Consider the following 15,610-nt stretch of genomic DNA (forward strand, 5'->3'; position numbering starts at 1 on the left):
GGAGGACAGGCCTCTTCACCAGAAGCAGTCCCTGAGGTCAAGCATTGGTGAGATTCATGGCAAGCCCAAGACCCATGGTCCCGTTGTCAGAGGCCCGCTCATATTCAGGGAACTCAGCCCTGCTGCTTCTTCGCCACCCGCTTCCCCTGGGGTTCTCCGACCCTGTCCTGTTCCACCACCTCCAGAGCCTTTAGAAAGAAAGCACATCTGGGAGACCGTTCTTTTAGTTCCTGAAACTCCACATCCCATCAGATGCCGGGACAGGCACACACACATGTTCACACACTAATGTAGACCTGTACACAGGTGTGCTCAGACACACACTAACATGTATACACACCTCAAAACATACTGGCCAAAGGCACCCAAGTACACACGTGCGTGCACAGACACATTCAGGCATCTTACGGTGCGGAGCTTCATAGGTGTCCACGGACACACAGGCCTATCCATTAATACAGAGATGTACAAAATGTACACTCTCAAACAACACACAAATACACACTGACTCAAAGATTTACGCACATTTACATATACAGATTCACACATACACAGATACACACAGGTATACAAAGAGTGACTCGCTTACACACCAAAATACACATACACGCATGTGCATGTGCATCTCCAGAAATATTTGCACCTTCTCCCTGTGCCCCATGTAGAACGACACCCAAAGAAGTATTTCTGTCTCAGAGTGCCCCCCTCATTCTCTCCCCACAACCCAAGGCTGTCTGCCCTCTTAATACCCAGTCTCAGATCTGAACTCCTGCTGCATCAACTCCAGATCCTACCGGGAGCCAAGCATCCTGCCTCGAACAAGGTAAAGAGCAGCAACAGTGCTCTCTCTCTATGTCCCCTGGGTCAGAGAACAAGGGATGAGGGAGAGAAGCTGAAGCCTGGGGCTATAGACACAGCATGGGAGCCAGAGGCAACCAGATACCCTGACTGGCCCCAAGACTCTAATGCTGGGAAGCACCTCTCCCTCCTGAGAATGTAACCCCTTTAGGGAGGTAGACTGTGGATGGGGGAGAGGGAAGGACAGGCACCCTCCTGGGTATGGAGTGGGGAACAGATCTCAGAAAAAGTTGGGGCCTTTCAATTCACCCACAGTGGCTGGAAGAATGGAAAACAGGGGCCAGTATCTGAGGCCAACAAAACAGAAGAATAGAGGAACAGGCTGCCCCCAGACAAGACTACTTTCTCCTCCCTCCCACATGCTTATCCAGATGGCATCTCACTGCTCCACCCCAATCCTTCAATCAGCAAGATCAGCTCCGTTTTGGAAAACCACCCCACTCCCACCCCACCCCACCCCGCATACTGAACCCAAACAAAATAGGAGGGCCAGTTCCGCACCCCCCACGGAATGGGATCTTCCCCCAGAGCCTGGGGGAGAGGGGTGAGAATCCCTGAGCCAGGGCTGAGAAGGGTCCTCCAGAGTCCATGCTCCGCCCCCAGGTGGCGCTGCAGCCCAAAACCTCAGCACCCCCACCCACCCCTACCGGGAGCCCTATAGGCTCCACCACCTTTTACTTTCCTCAAAGCCCCACCCTGCAGGAGTGATGGCTTTCAGGTGTTTCGAACCCCAGGGAGTCCTCCAAAGTGAGCGATGAAGAAAAGAGTCAGGAAATGCTGTGGGAAGTCTGGTTTTATTTCGAGGAGGGACAAGGGGACAAGGCCAGTGTCCAGGGGGCTGACAGGATGCTGTGAAGTGAGGAGGCTTCAAGGCAGGGTCTCCGTGCCAACGGCTTAGGAGGAGCAGATGAAAGGCAGACGCCTGCTGCAAGGAACTCGTCGCCAGTGACCCCCTGGCAATAGAGAGCACAGTGAGGTCAGCTGCCCATCTGAGTGTGGCTTGTGCCCCGCTCCTTCCCTCCTCAGGCACCTCATACCCTCCCTCGCCTGCTGTGGCTGTGATCAGTCAGCCATATGTTGCCTACACATCCCTACCAGCTCACATTTCGTGAGCTCCCACAGCGAGGGAGACAGGGTGATTGAGTGCTTTCATCTTCACAATGACTCCAAGAGATGGGTGCTAGCTCATCCCCATTTCTCAGATGAGGAAACTGAGGCTTAGTGGGGGTAATAATTTGCCTGTGTCTCTACTGGCCCGTGGCAGAGCCGGGATGTGAACCGCAGCAGTCTTACTCCAGCGCCTGTGGTCTTAGCCATTGTACTGTGCTCCCTCACATCCCTCATCCATGCTGTTGGAAGCTGGAGAACTGTCTGTCAGCCATCCCTAATTCCCACATCTTTCCTTAGTCCCTCATCCACAGTTTAGTTCACCTCTGCTACTCTCATCTGTCGCCATCATATCAGAAGAGGGAAAGGACCCCCACCCAGGCAGTAAGATGGAAAGCCCGCATCTAACCCCCACACAGGACACCCCATCACCTGGTTTTGCTTTGAGGAATCTGTCCCTACATCTCAGCCCTTCTCACAGAGAGGACGTGGCTCTCCAGTTGGGAGAAGGGTGTGAGTTTGGGGAGGAGTGTTGAGACAGCCCAAAGGGACAGTATGTAAGAGGTCACCTTACCCCCATTCCCCTTGCCCTGGTGCTCAGTTCCCCTCACCTCTGGTGCATAGAGCCACGCAGCGGCCTCTCCCCTTTCTAGGTTGCCCTGAGGCCCAGTAGCTAAAATTCCAGCGGCTCCCATCAGTCCAGCGAAATCTCCTGCGGCAGCGCTAGAGAAGGGATAGGCTGCATCAGAGGGCAGAAATCCAGGAAGACAGAGACAATCACAGGCTCCGGAGAATGCACACCGAGCACCAAGCATCCCTTTCTGGACACTCACTATACGTATAGTCTCTTCTCGCTGTTCACCCGGCTAGAAGCCAGATACCCTAGAGATCCATCCCTGAGTGCAGGCAATGGCATCATCACACAGAGTAGGCTTCTCAAACTTCATTGTGTATACAAATCTCCTGGGGATCTTGTTGAAACGCAGATTCTGATTCAGGAGGTCTGGGGTGCGGCCCAAGATTGTGCATTTCAAGCAAGCTACCAAGGATGCTGATACTACTGCTTCATGGACCACACCTGAGTAGCAAATGTGATGGCACTTATTCATCCACAATCCCAGAGCCACTCTAACAGAAGAAGGACTCCATTTTTGACATGGGGCAACTGAGGCTCAAGGAAGTCATTCAGCTAGTAAGTGACCAAGATGGGCATGGAACCTATCTCGTGACGCCAGGGGTGTGCTGGTAAGTGTTTAACAACCATCTCTGGGGGAAGGTGAGAAGGCAGAGGGACTTGTAGCAGTTGCCAACTTCCTTGGTGTAAATTCATCCACCATGGGAGATTTCAAGCTACAAGCGTGAAGTCACTGAACATTGAGTTGGGAAGAGACATGCATAATCAGTGGTTCTCCTGAGCCAGTACAAGCCAGCTCCAGCTCATCCCCACCTGCCTAGGGTCACCTCAGCTGCTGGGATAAGACTTGAGGCCAGCAGGTGTACCCTCGAGGTGACCAGAAAGAACTTCCCGTACCTGGGAGTTGGCCCCACACTTACCCAGCCTCTCCTGATGCCTCCAATCCAGACCTGGCCTTGGTTGATACACCTGACTGAGCACTGGAGGCGATAGTTTAAGTGGTAGCTGTGTATGGAGACAAGATTGCCTCGGTAGCACCTCCTGCAGACATTCTGCAGAGACAAGAAGAGGTGGTGTAAAGAATTCACTCTCCTTTTACTCAAGTCCATGAGTCTCCAGCAGAGAGCCTACATCCCTTTTCAGTTCATAGATCAGGACCTACTGCCCTCCTCAGTATCATCGCTTGCTCCTTTTACTGTTGTCAGGAACTTCTTGCAGGAAATAATAATAATACTCAGCATCATTATAGCCCCCATTTATTGAGAGTTTACAATGACCCAGGGAGTATTCTAAATACTTTCCATGTATTATTTCATGGAAACTTCACCAGAAGTCTAGGAGCTTGGAACTATGTATCTCCATTTTACAAATGAAGATACTGAAGCTCTGAAAGGTGAAGTGACTTGCCCAGGTAACACAGCCACTGACAGGCAGAGCCAGGATTGAACATAGGTCTATCTAATACCAAAGCCTTTTGTCCAAATAAGTGGTTCTCAAAGTGCAGTCTCCAGGCAACAATATCATCATCACCTGGGAACGTGGTATAAATGCAAACTCTTAGGCCCGACCCAAGACTTGCTAGATCGGAAATTTGGGGTAAGGGGCCCAGAAATCTGTTTTTTAACAGATTTCATCTCACTAGGAGATTCTGGTACACATTAGACTTTGATAACCACTAGTCTAAATGAGTATGGAACGGAAGGCTGAATCCACTCTCTTCTTCTCCCCCAGGTCCTCCACAGTAGCTTTCCTGCCACTCACCTGAGCTTGTTTAAACCTCCTAGGAGTTCGCACCAAGCGGTAGCGGCAGGTCTTGCACCCAGGATGGTGCAATTCAATTGTTTCCTCTTCCCTGGGGCACTGCAAGTCTTCACCTAGGGCTGCTGGGTCCGACTCCATGGCCTGCTCATCCTCAAAGGTGTCTTGATTGGTGGAAGCCTCAGCCTCCTCTCCTTCTGACTGGATCACCTCCTCTGTTAGGGCCAACTCTCCCTCCTGCTCCCCTGAACCTTCCACATCCTGGGTCAGGTCTGCCTGTGTCTCTCGGATGTCCAAATGGGGGTCATCACTCTCTGGGAAGAAGAGGTAACTTGCCATCAGATGAGTTCTCCCCTCTTCCAGTGCCATGGACAGCTCTGATCCCACTCAAGCCTTCCTATGGATGCCACCTGACGACAAGACTGGAAGGATCTCCAAGGTGTTGAGTGAGGCAAGAACTCTTGGGTCATATGCACAAAGGGATGAGAACCTGACTTCTAGCTGACACCACAGGTATGTATTTTGAGTTGGGAGAATTCACCTGTGGGAAGCCCTTCACCTACACGAGTGGGTGGTTTTTCCTTGTGAAGGAGCCCTGATAGAAAGTTCAGGTCACAGTTGTGAGTCCAGGAGAAATCTTAACAGAGATGAGCTAGGTCAACTGAAGAGGGGAGGCTGTGGCCTCGGCCCCACCAGTGCAAAAAGGGTGCAGAAAAGAGGAGAAAAGAGAAATATAGACGAGACGAGAAGGGGAGGACTTACCCAGATGAAGAGCAGCAACTGTCCCCAGCAGGAGAAGGGGCAGGAGCAGAGGGCATTTCATATCTGCTCAGTCTTGTGACAGGGACACAGCTCCACCTTGCCTCCCTGGGATGTCCAGTGTGTCTGCACAGCCCCTGGCACACGGCAAAGAAGAAGAGTTTGTTTAACTGGTTTATTAAAGAGCAATCTAGAGAGCTTGCTTCTCGTCCAGTGAACAGACCCTGAGCTGGAGAATCAGGGAAAGGACGTGGGGGTGTTGGCTCAAGGTGAAAAGTCCCCTCTTTCCTGAGAACTCCATCACTGCTCACTGGAACAACACTTAGCCCAGACCCTGGAGGAACAGGTCTGCTCAGGTCCAGGGCCTATTTCACTCACAGTGGAGAAGAAAAGGAAGAAGTGTAGCCATTAGGCTCTGAAGGACAGACCTCTGAGGTGTTTGCCAGATAGGGTTCTGCTTCCTCCCAAGCCCTGGACCTCTCCTCCATGGGCAGCCAGGGGAGCACTCACCTCCTGAGAGTCTGAGGCTCTGGTCTCAGCGTCTCTGGCTGCTGGGCCCCAGAGGCAGCCCTTATACTGGGCTTTTGGGGAAGTGGGAAGAGACTCAGTGTGGGGTGTGGGGCATTGGAGCTGATCAGGAGTTTGCTCAATCCTCTCCCCCATGAGCCCTGCTCTCTACTGGGGTCTACTGCCATATGTGGGTACGCATCCACCCTGGTGTGATTGAGAAGACCCCAGATGTCTATTGTCGAGGCAAAGTTATTATTAGTGCCCCTAAAGGGCCCCGGCCTGAACAATGCTCCTTAACCCCAGGAGCAGCCTCCCTTTGGTCAATATCCCAACAAATGGAGTGGAGCATCCAGGGATCCGGGAGACCATGAGAGGAGGAGGGAGGAAGTGAAGGGAGCCTCAGTGCCCCTTGGCCCTTATCTAGAACAAGTCCTTTATATGCATCGCGTCCCTGAAACTTCACTTTCATCTCATTCCCTTGAAAATGTATGACTATCCCTACTTCACAGACATGAAAAGTGAGATTCAAAGAGGGAAAGTGACTGGACAAGATTTCACTGGAAGTGGGTGAACCAGGATTTCGAAGTCTTTTTGGCTCTACAACCTCTGTCTCTCTGACTCCCCTCCCTCCCTCCTTTCCTAACTCTCCTTGTCCCTCTCCCTCCCTTTCTCACCTTTAATGTGTGAAAGACCTATGCTCTTTCTTCTGCACTGAGGATCTAGATCAAGATGCTCAACCTTTGCACTCTTACTATTTGGAGTCCATTCTTTGTTGTCGGGGGCTACCCTGTAAATTGTAAGAAGTTTAGCAGCATCCCCAGTCTCTACCTATTAGATGCCAATAACACCTCTCCCAGTCATCACTATCAAAATTGTCTCCATGCATTTCCAACTGTCCTCTGGGGAGCAAAATGGCCCCAGTTGAGTATCACTATCTAGAATATGACATTTTGTCCAAACTCAGCTCGTATCTTCTGGCAAGGCGGCAACAGCTTGAATGGAAAGCTTCATGCAGAGTCCTTCAAACATTGGTGGACCAGCTTCCCCACCCCACCCCACTCTCCATCTCCCTCCCGCCATCTGCCACCACAGGGTCCGGAATAGGGGGAAGTGAGTGATGCATTCGTCTCGAGTGCAAGATTGAAGGGAACACTACAGAATTCAGTAGTCAAGGCAAATAATATTTCAATGCAATCTTTCTTAAAAGTCAAAAAAAATGCAAAAATATCAAACCCAGCTTTCATCAACCAAGCTCCAGCCAAATTCAGTGCAGTCCAAGGAGAGACTAGCAAGTGCTAAACAGTGACTTACCTGGATATCACTGCCAAGAGCTAGTGGACTTGTTGGGATGGAGGACTCAACTCTGTGACCTCCTGGTTTTCCTCAGATTCCAGCCCAGACCCCAGTTCTCAGGGCACCAGGAACAGGTAACTCAGAGGGTGAAAAGGCCTGGATTCCTTCCTCTCTTCTGCTCTCCCAGGGGACCTACAAATGGAGAAGTATCAGAGAGGTCACTTCTTGGCCTGATTGCAGGGTAACCGTCCTGGCTGTTATCTCCCCAGCCCAACGGACCAGACCCTCAGCTTATCTAGCTGACTGAGGGGATTGGCCAATTCCAGGGCCCCCAAACCCTGGTCTCTAGGTTTCCAACTTCAGATCTCTTAGTGGAGGAGGGGATAGAGGACTAGACTTCCTCCTTATTGTTCTCCCCCCTCTTGGGGTCCAGGCCAGGGGCATCATTTCACTGAGTGGTTGGGTTGACCAATAAGGTCAACTACTCTCGTGAACCAGCACCATGACAAGCTTTGCACGTGTTGTCTCATTTCAACGTCCATATTTCACAGATGACGAAACAACATCTCAGAGCACTTAAACAGGTGCCCAAGATCACACAGCAAGTCAGAGACAGTTCTACACCAGAGACAGGCTCTTTATGCACTCACGACTGCCTTCCCTCTGCCTCCTCTCACTCACCTCCCTTCTCCACAGCCTGCTCCTCCTCTGCATTGACCCAGTTTTCTTTGCATATGAACCCTGGGAAAAGTCATTCCAATGACTTGCTCAGTCACCACAGTGATGCCTATCTAATTTAAAACTGAAAATAACATTTTTAAAGATCTACCATAGGCCACATATTATGCTTCGTTAAGGCTTTTACATCCATTATCCTACTAAATTAGTCACTAAAATCATCCTACAATCTGGTGTTGCCAACTCTAGCCTATATATCTGCTACAAAAGCTCAGAGAGGTTGAATGACTTGCCCAAGTCCACACAACTCATAAGAAGTGGCATGCTGACCCTACTCTGTCTGACTCCCAAGTCCTCCCTTTATTGGACACACCCAAATTTGTTACCTCCAGACACTCTAGCCAATGGTGCCAACATTTTCAACATCCGTCAAGTTCCAAGTCTCTGGCTCACTGTTTGCATTTATGTTCATAGGGTTTTCACACTCTGCCTCCTGAGAGTCTGTCCACCCCCACATTGTGCAGAGGGTGTGTCTTGCCATCTTGAGAGGCAGTGTTGTGTGATGTATAATGAAATCACAGTTCACAGAGTCAGCCCTCTGTGTCTCAGTCTTCTCATCCGTAAACTGAGGCTAATGCCAGAACCTACCTCTAATGAGATCAGCTTCAGTACAGCTCTCAGAACTGTCCCTGGCGGATGGTGTTGGGAGCGGCCCTTGTCAGGAAAGCAGGGCTACAACTGTGACCCTAATCAACACACAAGCCCTGAGTGTAGATTCGGCTCTGCGCTTCGGACGGTGTGAGGAGCTCCTCAGGTTCCATTGTAAACACACCATCTTCCTCTCACAAAGCTTAGTTAATATCTTGTTGGAGAAAGAAAATGCACACAGAAACCCATATTTTCAAATGTAAAGCCAGTGCTCTTATTTCACTCATTCATTTTTGTACAACATTTTTTGTGGATGTATAGCATGCATTCTGTCAAGTATGGTACGCTGCTCAGGGAAGTTTTACAGAGTGAATGCTCCCACACAACTGTGCCCACAACAAGATACAGGACGTTCCCGGGAACTCAGTCGTCTCCTTCATGCCCCTTCTTGACGTTAATCCCCCGAAGGGGATCTCCACGGACTGGAAGTCACACTTCTATCACAACACATGCCCCCAACAGAAGAGATTTGTGAGGGGCAACGCAAAATCCACCTACCGCTTAGCACAGAGGCTGGCACCCAGTAAATGCTTAATAACTGGGTGATTTTGTTACTCTTTTTATTAATATAGGAATAGAGGGAAGTAATGCCTTCCCACACCAGAATATAAGGTCCGTGAGGGCAAGGAGTGAAAATTCTACTTCAGCTGCATCCTCCACAGTACCCAGCACAGGGCTGAATCCGTACAGTATTTCAGAATTCCAGCATCTTTGAAATCAACAGACTATCGTGGTACAATTACAGTATTACAATGGACCTGTTTTATTTCTATCTCTTTCTCAATTTGCTGTGCAAACTTCAGCAAGTAGCTTCTCCTATCTGAGCCATACTCAAAAACTTAAAGGTCTTGATTGGCCTCTCTCTATGACCTTGATCCCATCTGTAATTCTCTCGATTTGAGGTGTCCTGGAGGAAAGGGGCTTCAGGACACTGACCCCTTACTTTCTGCTTGCCTCCCAGGTGGAGAGAGGATTCAGAATGCCTTCCTTCCTCATCTCTGATTGAGACACCCTCACCTCCAGCTAGGTTGGAGTCCTATGCCCCAAGATGAACACAAGGTAAAGGGAGTCCATCCTGCCCGCCTCCCTCTGCCCCCTGCACTGTGCTCCATCCCCATAAGATCATGTCCTGGAGGGGAGATCAGCCAATGCCTCCACCCAGAGAAGCAAAATGGTTAAAGCAACATGCTCTGGAGCAGATAGTAAAACCACAGGCTTGCTTGCATCTGGGTATTCAGCCTTGAGAAAATCTTTTAACAGGTCATCCCTTCTCTGAGCCTGGCTCTGTAAGATGGGATAATAATTATGGATCACACAAGGTCATCTCTGTATAGTGCCTGCCACAGAAGGGGTCATTTGTATGTGCACTGTGTGGTAACAGTTAGTGGATATTGTTGTGCTTATATTATAAACAACTGTATGTTCCCCAACAGTAAGGGGCTGTGTCCTAACATATTCCCAGGCCTTATATAGGGTTGAACATATAGCAGGTTGTCTGATATTGGGTATCCCAAGGAGCAGATCCTAAGTCAAGAATTTGTGTGCAAATTTGTTTGGGAGGTGCAAGGGTACTAGTAGCAAAGAGAATAATTCACAAGAAAATATGTGTTGTAAAGACAGCTACCTCCATGGGTAGCTGGAAGTTAATTCCACTGGGAAATGGTACCCAGGGCATGCCTTAGAATTATTCCCCCCGAGGACTGGGGTGCTCAGATACCCACTCCTGAGAGTTGTCGGCTGTACCTGGGTCATGACAATTTCTTAGCACATTAAGGTAAGCACAGTCTGTAGGAGAGAGAGGCCAGGACATTGAGGATCCACCGTGAAAGGTTCAAGAGGGATGGATGGGGTCCTGGCAGAACCTGTACATAGGCGCCCGGTAATTTGGTGTTGTATGAAAAGAGCTAGCTGAGCCCATACCTCTGTCTTCAGGATGGCCCCACCAACATCATCCCATATTTCATGCTTCGTGAGAGTGATAACTTCTGGTCCCTTTCATGATGGACAGTGGAATAGGGAATCATTGTAGGACACAAAGTTCATGAGTGGGGCTAAGCCGAGTGGATCAAGGATCAGAGGAAAAATAAATCAATTTCAGCAAAGCAATTTTACTGCTGAGGGTGAAGGGAGGGGAGGCAGGCAGGCGAAAGGAGGCAGTGTCCTAGGAGGGGGCAGCTCTGAAGTCTTGGCTGGGTTCCGCTCAGTGGGAACAGACAAAGGGGAGGACCATGTCACACCGAGATAGTCTCCAGCGACCTCCTGTGAAGGCAGAACCAGAAGCGGCCTTCAGCCTCTTGTTTCCCCTGACTCAGCCCCAGGAGTTTTCACTCCCCACCCCACCCCACACTTCAGTGGAGATGAAGTCTGTAGATTCAGGAGGCGTCTCCCTTGAAGGGTCCAGCTCTTCCTCGCAACTCCTCTAGGAGCCCATCCCACCTCCCCAGGCCTTTTCAGATTTCATCCCCACTCCCACCTCACCGTGGGTATACATGGACACACAGCTTCCACCAGAGGCCGAAGGCTGGCCAGCAGCCCAGAACCAAAAATCCCAGGCACTGCCATCCATCCAGTAAAAGCTCCTGCAGCTACCCTAGAGGATAGAGGAGGGAGAAGGTGGGTTGGAGCATGAGGCAAAAGGAAGACAGGAAGGAGAGCTGGCACTTTCCCTGTCTGTTCCTCCTGCTGTCTGCCAGCTATTTTCCTTGACTATTGGACCATGATGGACACTGTTCTGGTCAACCAAAATGTTTATCCACAGTGGTCATCACCATCACATTCTATGCATCCCTGTGATGCCTTGATCCCTCTGGCCCTAACAAGAGGTGGGACAGGAGTTTCAACCACATCCTAGAAATAAGGAACCAGGCTCACAGTCCTGCCCAAGTCATACAGACAGTCAGAGGCTGAGCAGAACTTGAACCCAAACCTCCTCGTTCTAAAACCTTGGCTCATCCTGATACCTAGGCAGCCCCTTTGATGTCTTGCCCAGGTGTCCGTTTATCCCCAGTTCTTCAGGGGATCATAGAGCAGAACTACAAAGAAATCTGCAGTAAGTTGTGCACTGACTTGGGTCAGGAGAGGCTCCCTTAGAGCTGGGACCGGTCTTACCGGATATCTGACTGCACCACCAATCCAGACTTGACCCTGGTTGAGAAATCTGGCTCCCCACTGGATCTTGTAGTTACAGGTGTGGTCATGGATGGAGATGAGGAAGCCCCCATAGCACCTCCGGCAAGTATCCTGCAAGCCAGGATAAAAGAAGAAAATGAAGTGCCCATCCCACAGGAATTCACACTACCTTAGCGCTGGGTCTCCAAGTCTCCACAATTCATTCCCCCACTCCCCACGCCAACCCCACAGCCATTTGAAGACTGGAGATCACAACACAACTTCTGTTTCCACATGATCCACAACTCTTATCCCCTTACCTGCCTCTAACACCTCTGAGGGCCTCAGCGCATGCTGGCACCCCCAGGGTCCTCAGTGAGGAAAATAAACAGTGAGACAGAGGCCAGAGACATCCCCTCCACGCACTCCTCCCCACCCCAGGCCTCAGTCACAGCCACAGGCCACTCACGTAAGCTTGATTATATTTCATGGCTGTCGACACCACAATAAAGCGGCAGGTCGTCCATCCAGGGGCGCATTCCAGTTTGACTGTATCCTCTTCCTTAGGGCACTGAAAGTCTTTGTCCACCTCTTCTAGGGCTGAGACAGACTTGACAAGCCCCTCTCCCTCAGGGACATCTTCACTTCCGGAGCCCCCCTCCTCCTCTCCCTTCGTCAGCGTCAGTCCCTCCATAGGAGCCTCCATTGCCCCACGTTCTGGCATCTCCCTATCCTGAGGCAGGGTGTCATCTCCCAAGGGGCTCTCAAAGTTGGGTGCTTCAGTCCCTGACAGAGAGAAAGGCCAATTGCACCTCCTTCACATCTCTCTCCCTTCCTCCACAGAACCATGGACAGTTCCCACCTTGCCCTAGGCATCTGAGGCTTCAGCCTTGGAAAGAGAGGAACTTGAAACAAGGCTCCCTGAGGAGAACCCAGTCTCCCACATGAGGTCATGGTGTTAAGAGCAAGGTCTTAGGGTCAAGGGGTTGTGGGTTTGTGTACTGATTCCATCATCTACTAGCTTTACTTTATTTGTGATATGTGTGTACAAATGGGCAAGCTCCCAAGGGGAGCTCGTGGGGATGACATGAGGATTAAAGGAGATGATGCACAGAAAATGTTTAGCACAGTGCACTCAGTGAGCTCAAAGGAAAAGGAAGTCATTATTGTGATCATCATTAACATTATGAAGAAAGGACAAAACGGAGAATATCATACTATAACCAAGACTGCAGATATACGGATGCCCTGAAGAGTCCCTTTAACTCCAGGCTCTAGAGACCCTGCTCCTTTCAAGGCAGAGATCCTGAAATAGGGGATAGCCAGAGAAGGGGTGACTTTGTGACTCTCACCTTATGTAATGTAGAAAGGAGCAAAGGAGAGAAAGAAAGACTGAAAACCAAAGAGACTTACTTAGATGAAGGGCTGAAACTGCCCCAAATAGAAGAGCCAGAAGTAGGGGGAGTTTCATCTTGACTTTGTCCTGAAATGGAGAACACAGTTTGTCATAAACATACACAATCACAGCAACACCATTAGGGGACCTTGGAGTTAGCTGGAGAAAGAGTAGGCATGAGTAGAAGTCAGGATGGACCAGAAAAGCTAATGCTGAGCCCAGCCCCTGAGGCTCCAAGATGCTAGAATAGAATGAATCAGACAATGAGGGACAGCCAAGGTTGGCTTTCCTGTGGACTTGAGTGTGAATAAGGGAGTTATTACTTTTACTTTTTGTACTTAATGGGCCCCTCACAGTCTCTGAAACAAAGAAGATCCAGAAACAATGATTATTGGCCTTCCTAGGAGTACACAGCACTTAGAAAGTGGGTTGCCTCCTCAAAGCTCAAGAAGCCACATGTGCATCGCTGCCTTCCCCAGACAAGGAGAGCTTTGGCATACCTCGGAAGGAATGTGAAAGGTAGAGGATAAGAATTCCTGTCCCTGCTGACACCCATGCAACCTGACAGCTGCACACAGTGCCAGCCAGCCCTCCAGAACTGCCCAGTCCAGGCCAGATGCGTCCTGATAGATTGAACATTTACTTGGAACCAGTTCCACGACACCAGAAAGCACTTACCTACCAAGAAGTCTTCCTGGGTCCTGAGGAGTTCCCAAATCTCAGATCTTCCGTTGCTCCGTCCCACACTGACATTTTATATAGTGGCCTTGGAGGAAGTTCCCCAGAGGAAGAAAGGTTTGCCACCGCCTGAAGGATGTGAGAGGGCTGATAAGAACCCCGCATTTCTTCACTTCCCTAGGGAGCCCACTCATTGCCTTCCAGCGTCTCTCCTGTCACCCTTTTCAGGAACCAGGAGGCCATTCTGAGATCGCTCGGAGCCATTGGTTCCTATCCTGTACTGCATTTCAGAATCTCCTTGGGAGATTGTCCAAAACGCACAGCTCTCCTGCTTTACTGGTGGGAATGTGAACTGCCACAGACGTTTTGGAAGTGAATCTTCCAATATGTAGTAAAAGTAAAAGTATCATTTGATAAATTTCAGTCTTGGAGACTCTCCTTTGGAAAGAAAACCAGCTATAAATAAGAACACTTTTAGAAAGTTGTGTATTGCTTTACACTTTGTAGAAATGAAAGTTTCCACGGCAACAAGGAGCTGACTCCCAGCTAGATGGATTGGTAGTGAATAGAAAGGAAGGAAACAGGGGCATTCCAGGTGGAAGGAGCAACATGAGCAAAGGTGTGGAGGTGGGGCGACCTTGGCACATGCACAGGACAGTGTCCGTTCCTTCATAACTGATGCTAACAGTGTACACAATGGAAACGACTGGGAAAAACAGGGAAGAATACATCCCATCTTAAGGCAAGGAATGGAAATGTCCTTCCTCTGTATCCACTGATCTCCTTAAGGAGATCGAAGCAGAAGTCAAGGGAATGAGTCAACAAGAAACCAGACAGAAGCTTTGAGCTGCCTCCTGCTCACTTGCCTCCCTTAGCCTTGCCTGCGGGGCCACTTTGCATGTTGGACAGAGCTACTGCAGTCAATGACAAGATGGAGCTGATTCTTGGAGGTCAGTTGGCCGCTCAGGCACCTCTCCCCCAAGGAAAGTCTCCTCTAGGTCACTCAATCCACAATCTGAAAGCCACAGCTTAGTGACCCTGGAAATTCCATTTCATGAACATCCAGTGGAGGTATGGAGCAATGGCTGAGGGTGTGTGTTCTGGAGTCTGACAGTCCAGGTTTGAATCTAGGATCTATCACTTACTAGCTGTGTGACCCTGGACAACTTCCTTCACCTCTCTGTACATCATATCATCGTTTATAAAGTGAGGATAACAGTACCTACCTCACTAGGTATTCAGTGTGTAGTGGACATACTGTGAGCTGCCTGACTCCGTTACCACCTTCCTGAGGTTTCTGGAACTCCTCCTCCTATGGATCTTGGTGGGTAGCGGCCTCTCATTATTGAAGATGAAAGAGCCAAATAGGTTCCCAGCCTCCTTTACAGCTAAGGGATATGACTCGGCTCTGTTGAACAGAAGCATCCATTCAAGTCTTTGAATGTGGACCTAATGACCAAAAAGTGGGGGCCACGAAGACCTCTCTCTGGTTGTGGCAATGGCAATATCACATTCCTGGCACTGCAGTGGCCATAGTGTTAGAAGATGGATCCAGAGTCCCTATGGTCCCAGCCACAGGGTCTGAATTATAGCTGCGGCAGTGGGGTCCTCCCCAGACCTGTCCTGTGTCCTGGTTTTGGCCCCAAGTCTGCTTCTGTAGCCCTTCCTGCACTTCTATTAGCTACCTCACTTCCTTTGAACAAACTCATTTTTCTTCTCAGATCAACAAGCGAGAGTTTCTTTTGCCTGCCACTAACATCCCTGAGCGATGCAGGAACTGACATTTAGTTATTGCTCAACAAATGACAGCTACTCATCTTAATAGGCAGAAGTGATCAGGGTCTTTGGGGCTGACCCACATTAATCATCTCTCAAGAGACCAATGTCTATATCTGGTCCCAATAACGTAATTTAAGTTGACCTATGCCAACAATGGGCACACTTGCCTGGGCCCTCTGATCAGTGCATTCTCTCCTTGTATCATACACTACAGTGTGTTCAGTAGACCTAGATTTTTTTTTTATTGAGGGTATAATAGGTTAAAACATTGTGAAATTTCAGTTGTACATTCTTATTTGTCAGGGAGCTTATAGGTGCACCACTTCACCCTTTGTGCCCACCCA

At 49.7% G+C, this 15,610-nt stretch overlaps 1 protein-coding gene across 4 annotated transcripts; it reads right to left on the bottom strand.

Moving 5' to 3' along the window:
• Positions 1 to 1,633: 1,633 nt before the first annotated feature.
• Positions 1,634 to 13,572, bottom strand: LOC138916408 (proteoglycan 3-like). Of its 4 annotated transcripts, none has more exons than XM_070228688.1 (6): positions 6,938 to 7,186; positions 5,120 to 5,253; positions 4,361 to 4,671; positions 3,520 to 3,651; positions 2,577 to 2,688; positions 1,634 to 1,811 (listed from the first exon to the last, which is right to left on the bottom strand). In XM_070228688.1, exons 2-6 carry the CDS (start codon positions 5,178 to 5,180, stop codon positions 1,753 to 1,755), a joined length of 675 nt encoding a protein of 224 aa, XP_070084789.1. In that variant the 5' UTR covers positions 5,181 to 5,253; positions 6,938 to 7,186; the 3' UTR covers positions 1,634 to 1,752. The 4 variants fall into 4 exon arrangements, with proteins under 4 accessions (XP_070084789.1, XP_070084788.1, XP_070084786.1 ...); XM_070228687.1 differs by lacking the exon at positions 6,938 to 7,186 and adding an exon at positions 5,627 to 5,730; XM_070228685.1 differs by lacking the exons at positions 1,634 to 1,811; positions 2,577 to 2,688; positions 3,520 to 3,651; ... (1 more) ...; positions 5,120 to 5,253; positions 6,938 to 7,186 and adding exons at positions 10,394 to 10,564; positions 10,784 to 10,895; positions 11,414 to 11,545; ... (1 more) ...; positions 12,827 to 12,896; positions 13,488 to 13,572.
• Between the last annotated feature and the right edge of the window lie 2,038 nt (positions 13,573 to 15,610).

The sequence above is a fragment of the Equus caballus genome, chromosome 12, assembly GCF_041296265.1.
Source record: "Equus caballus isolate H_3958 breed thoroughbred chromosome 12, TB-T2T, whole genome shotgun sequence".
Lineage (NCBI taxonomy): Eukaryota > Metazoa > Chordata > Mammalia > Perissodactyla > Equidae > Equus > Equus caballus.

Excerpts from the sequence above, each read along its gene's own strand:
- LOC138916408 (XM_070228685.1), bottom strand. The coding sequence starts at position 12,884 with ATGAAACTCCCCCTACTTCTGGCTCTTCTATTTGGGGCAGTTTCAGCC. Across the intron at positions 11,546-11,882 it reads TGAAATATAATCAAGCTTAC|GATACTTGCCGGAGGTGCTA; the intron begins GTGAGTGGCCTG and ends CCTGGCTTGCAG. Across the intron at positions 10,896-11,413 it reads GTGGTGCAGTCAGATATCCG|GGTAGCTGCAGGAGCTTTTA; the intron begins GTAAGACCGGTC and ends TCTATCCTCTAG.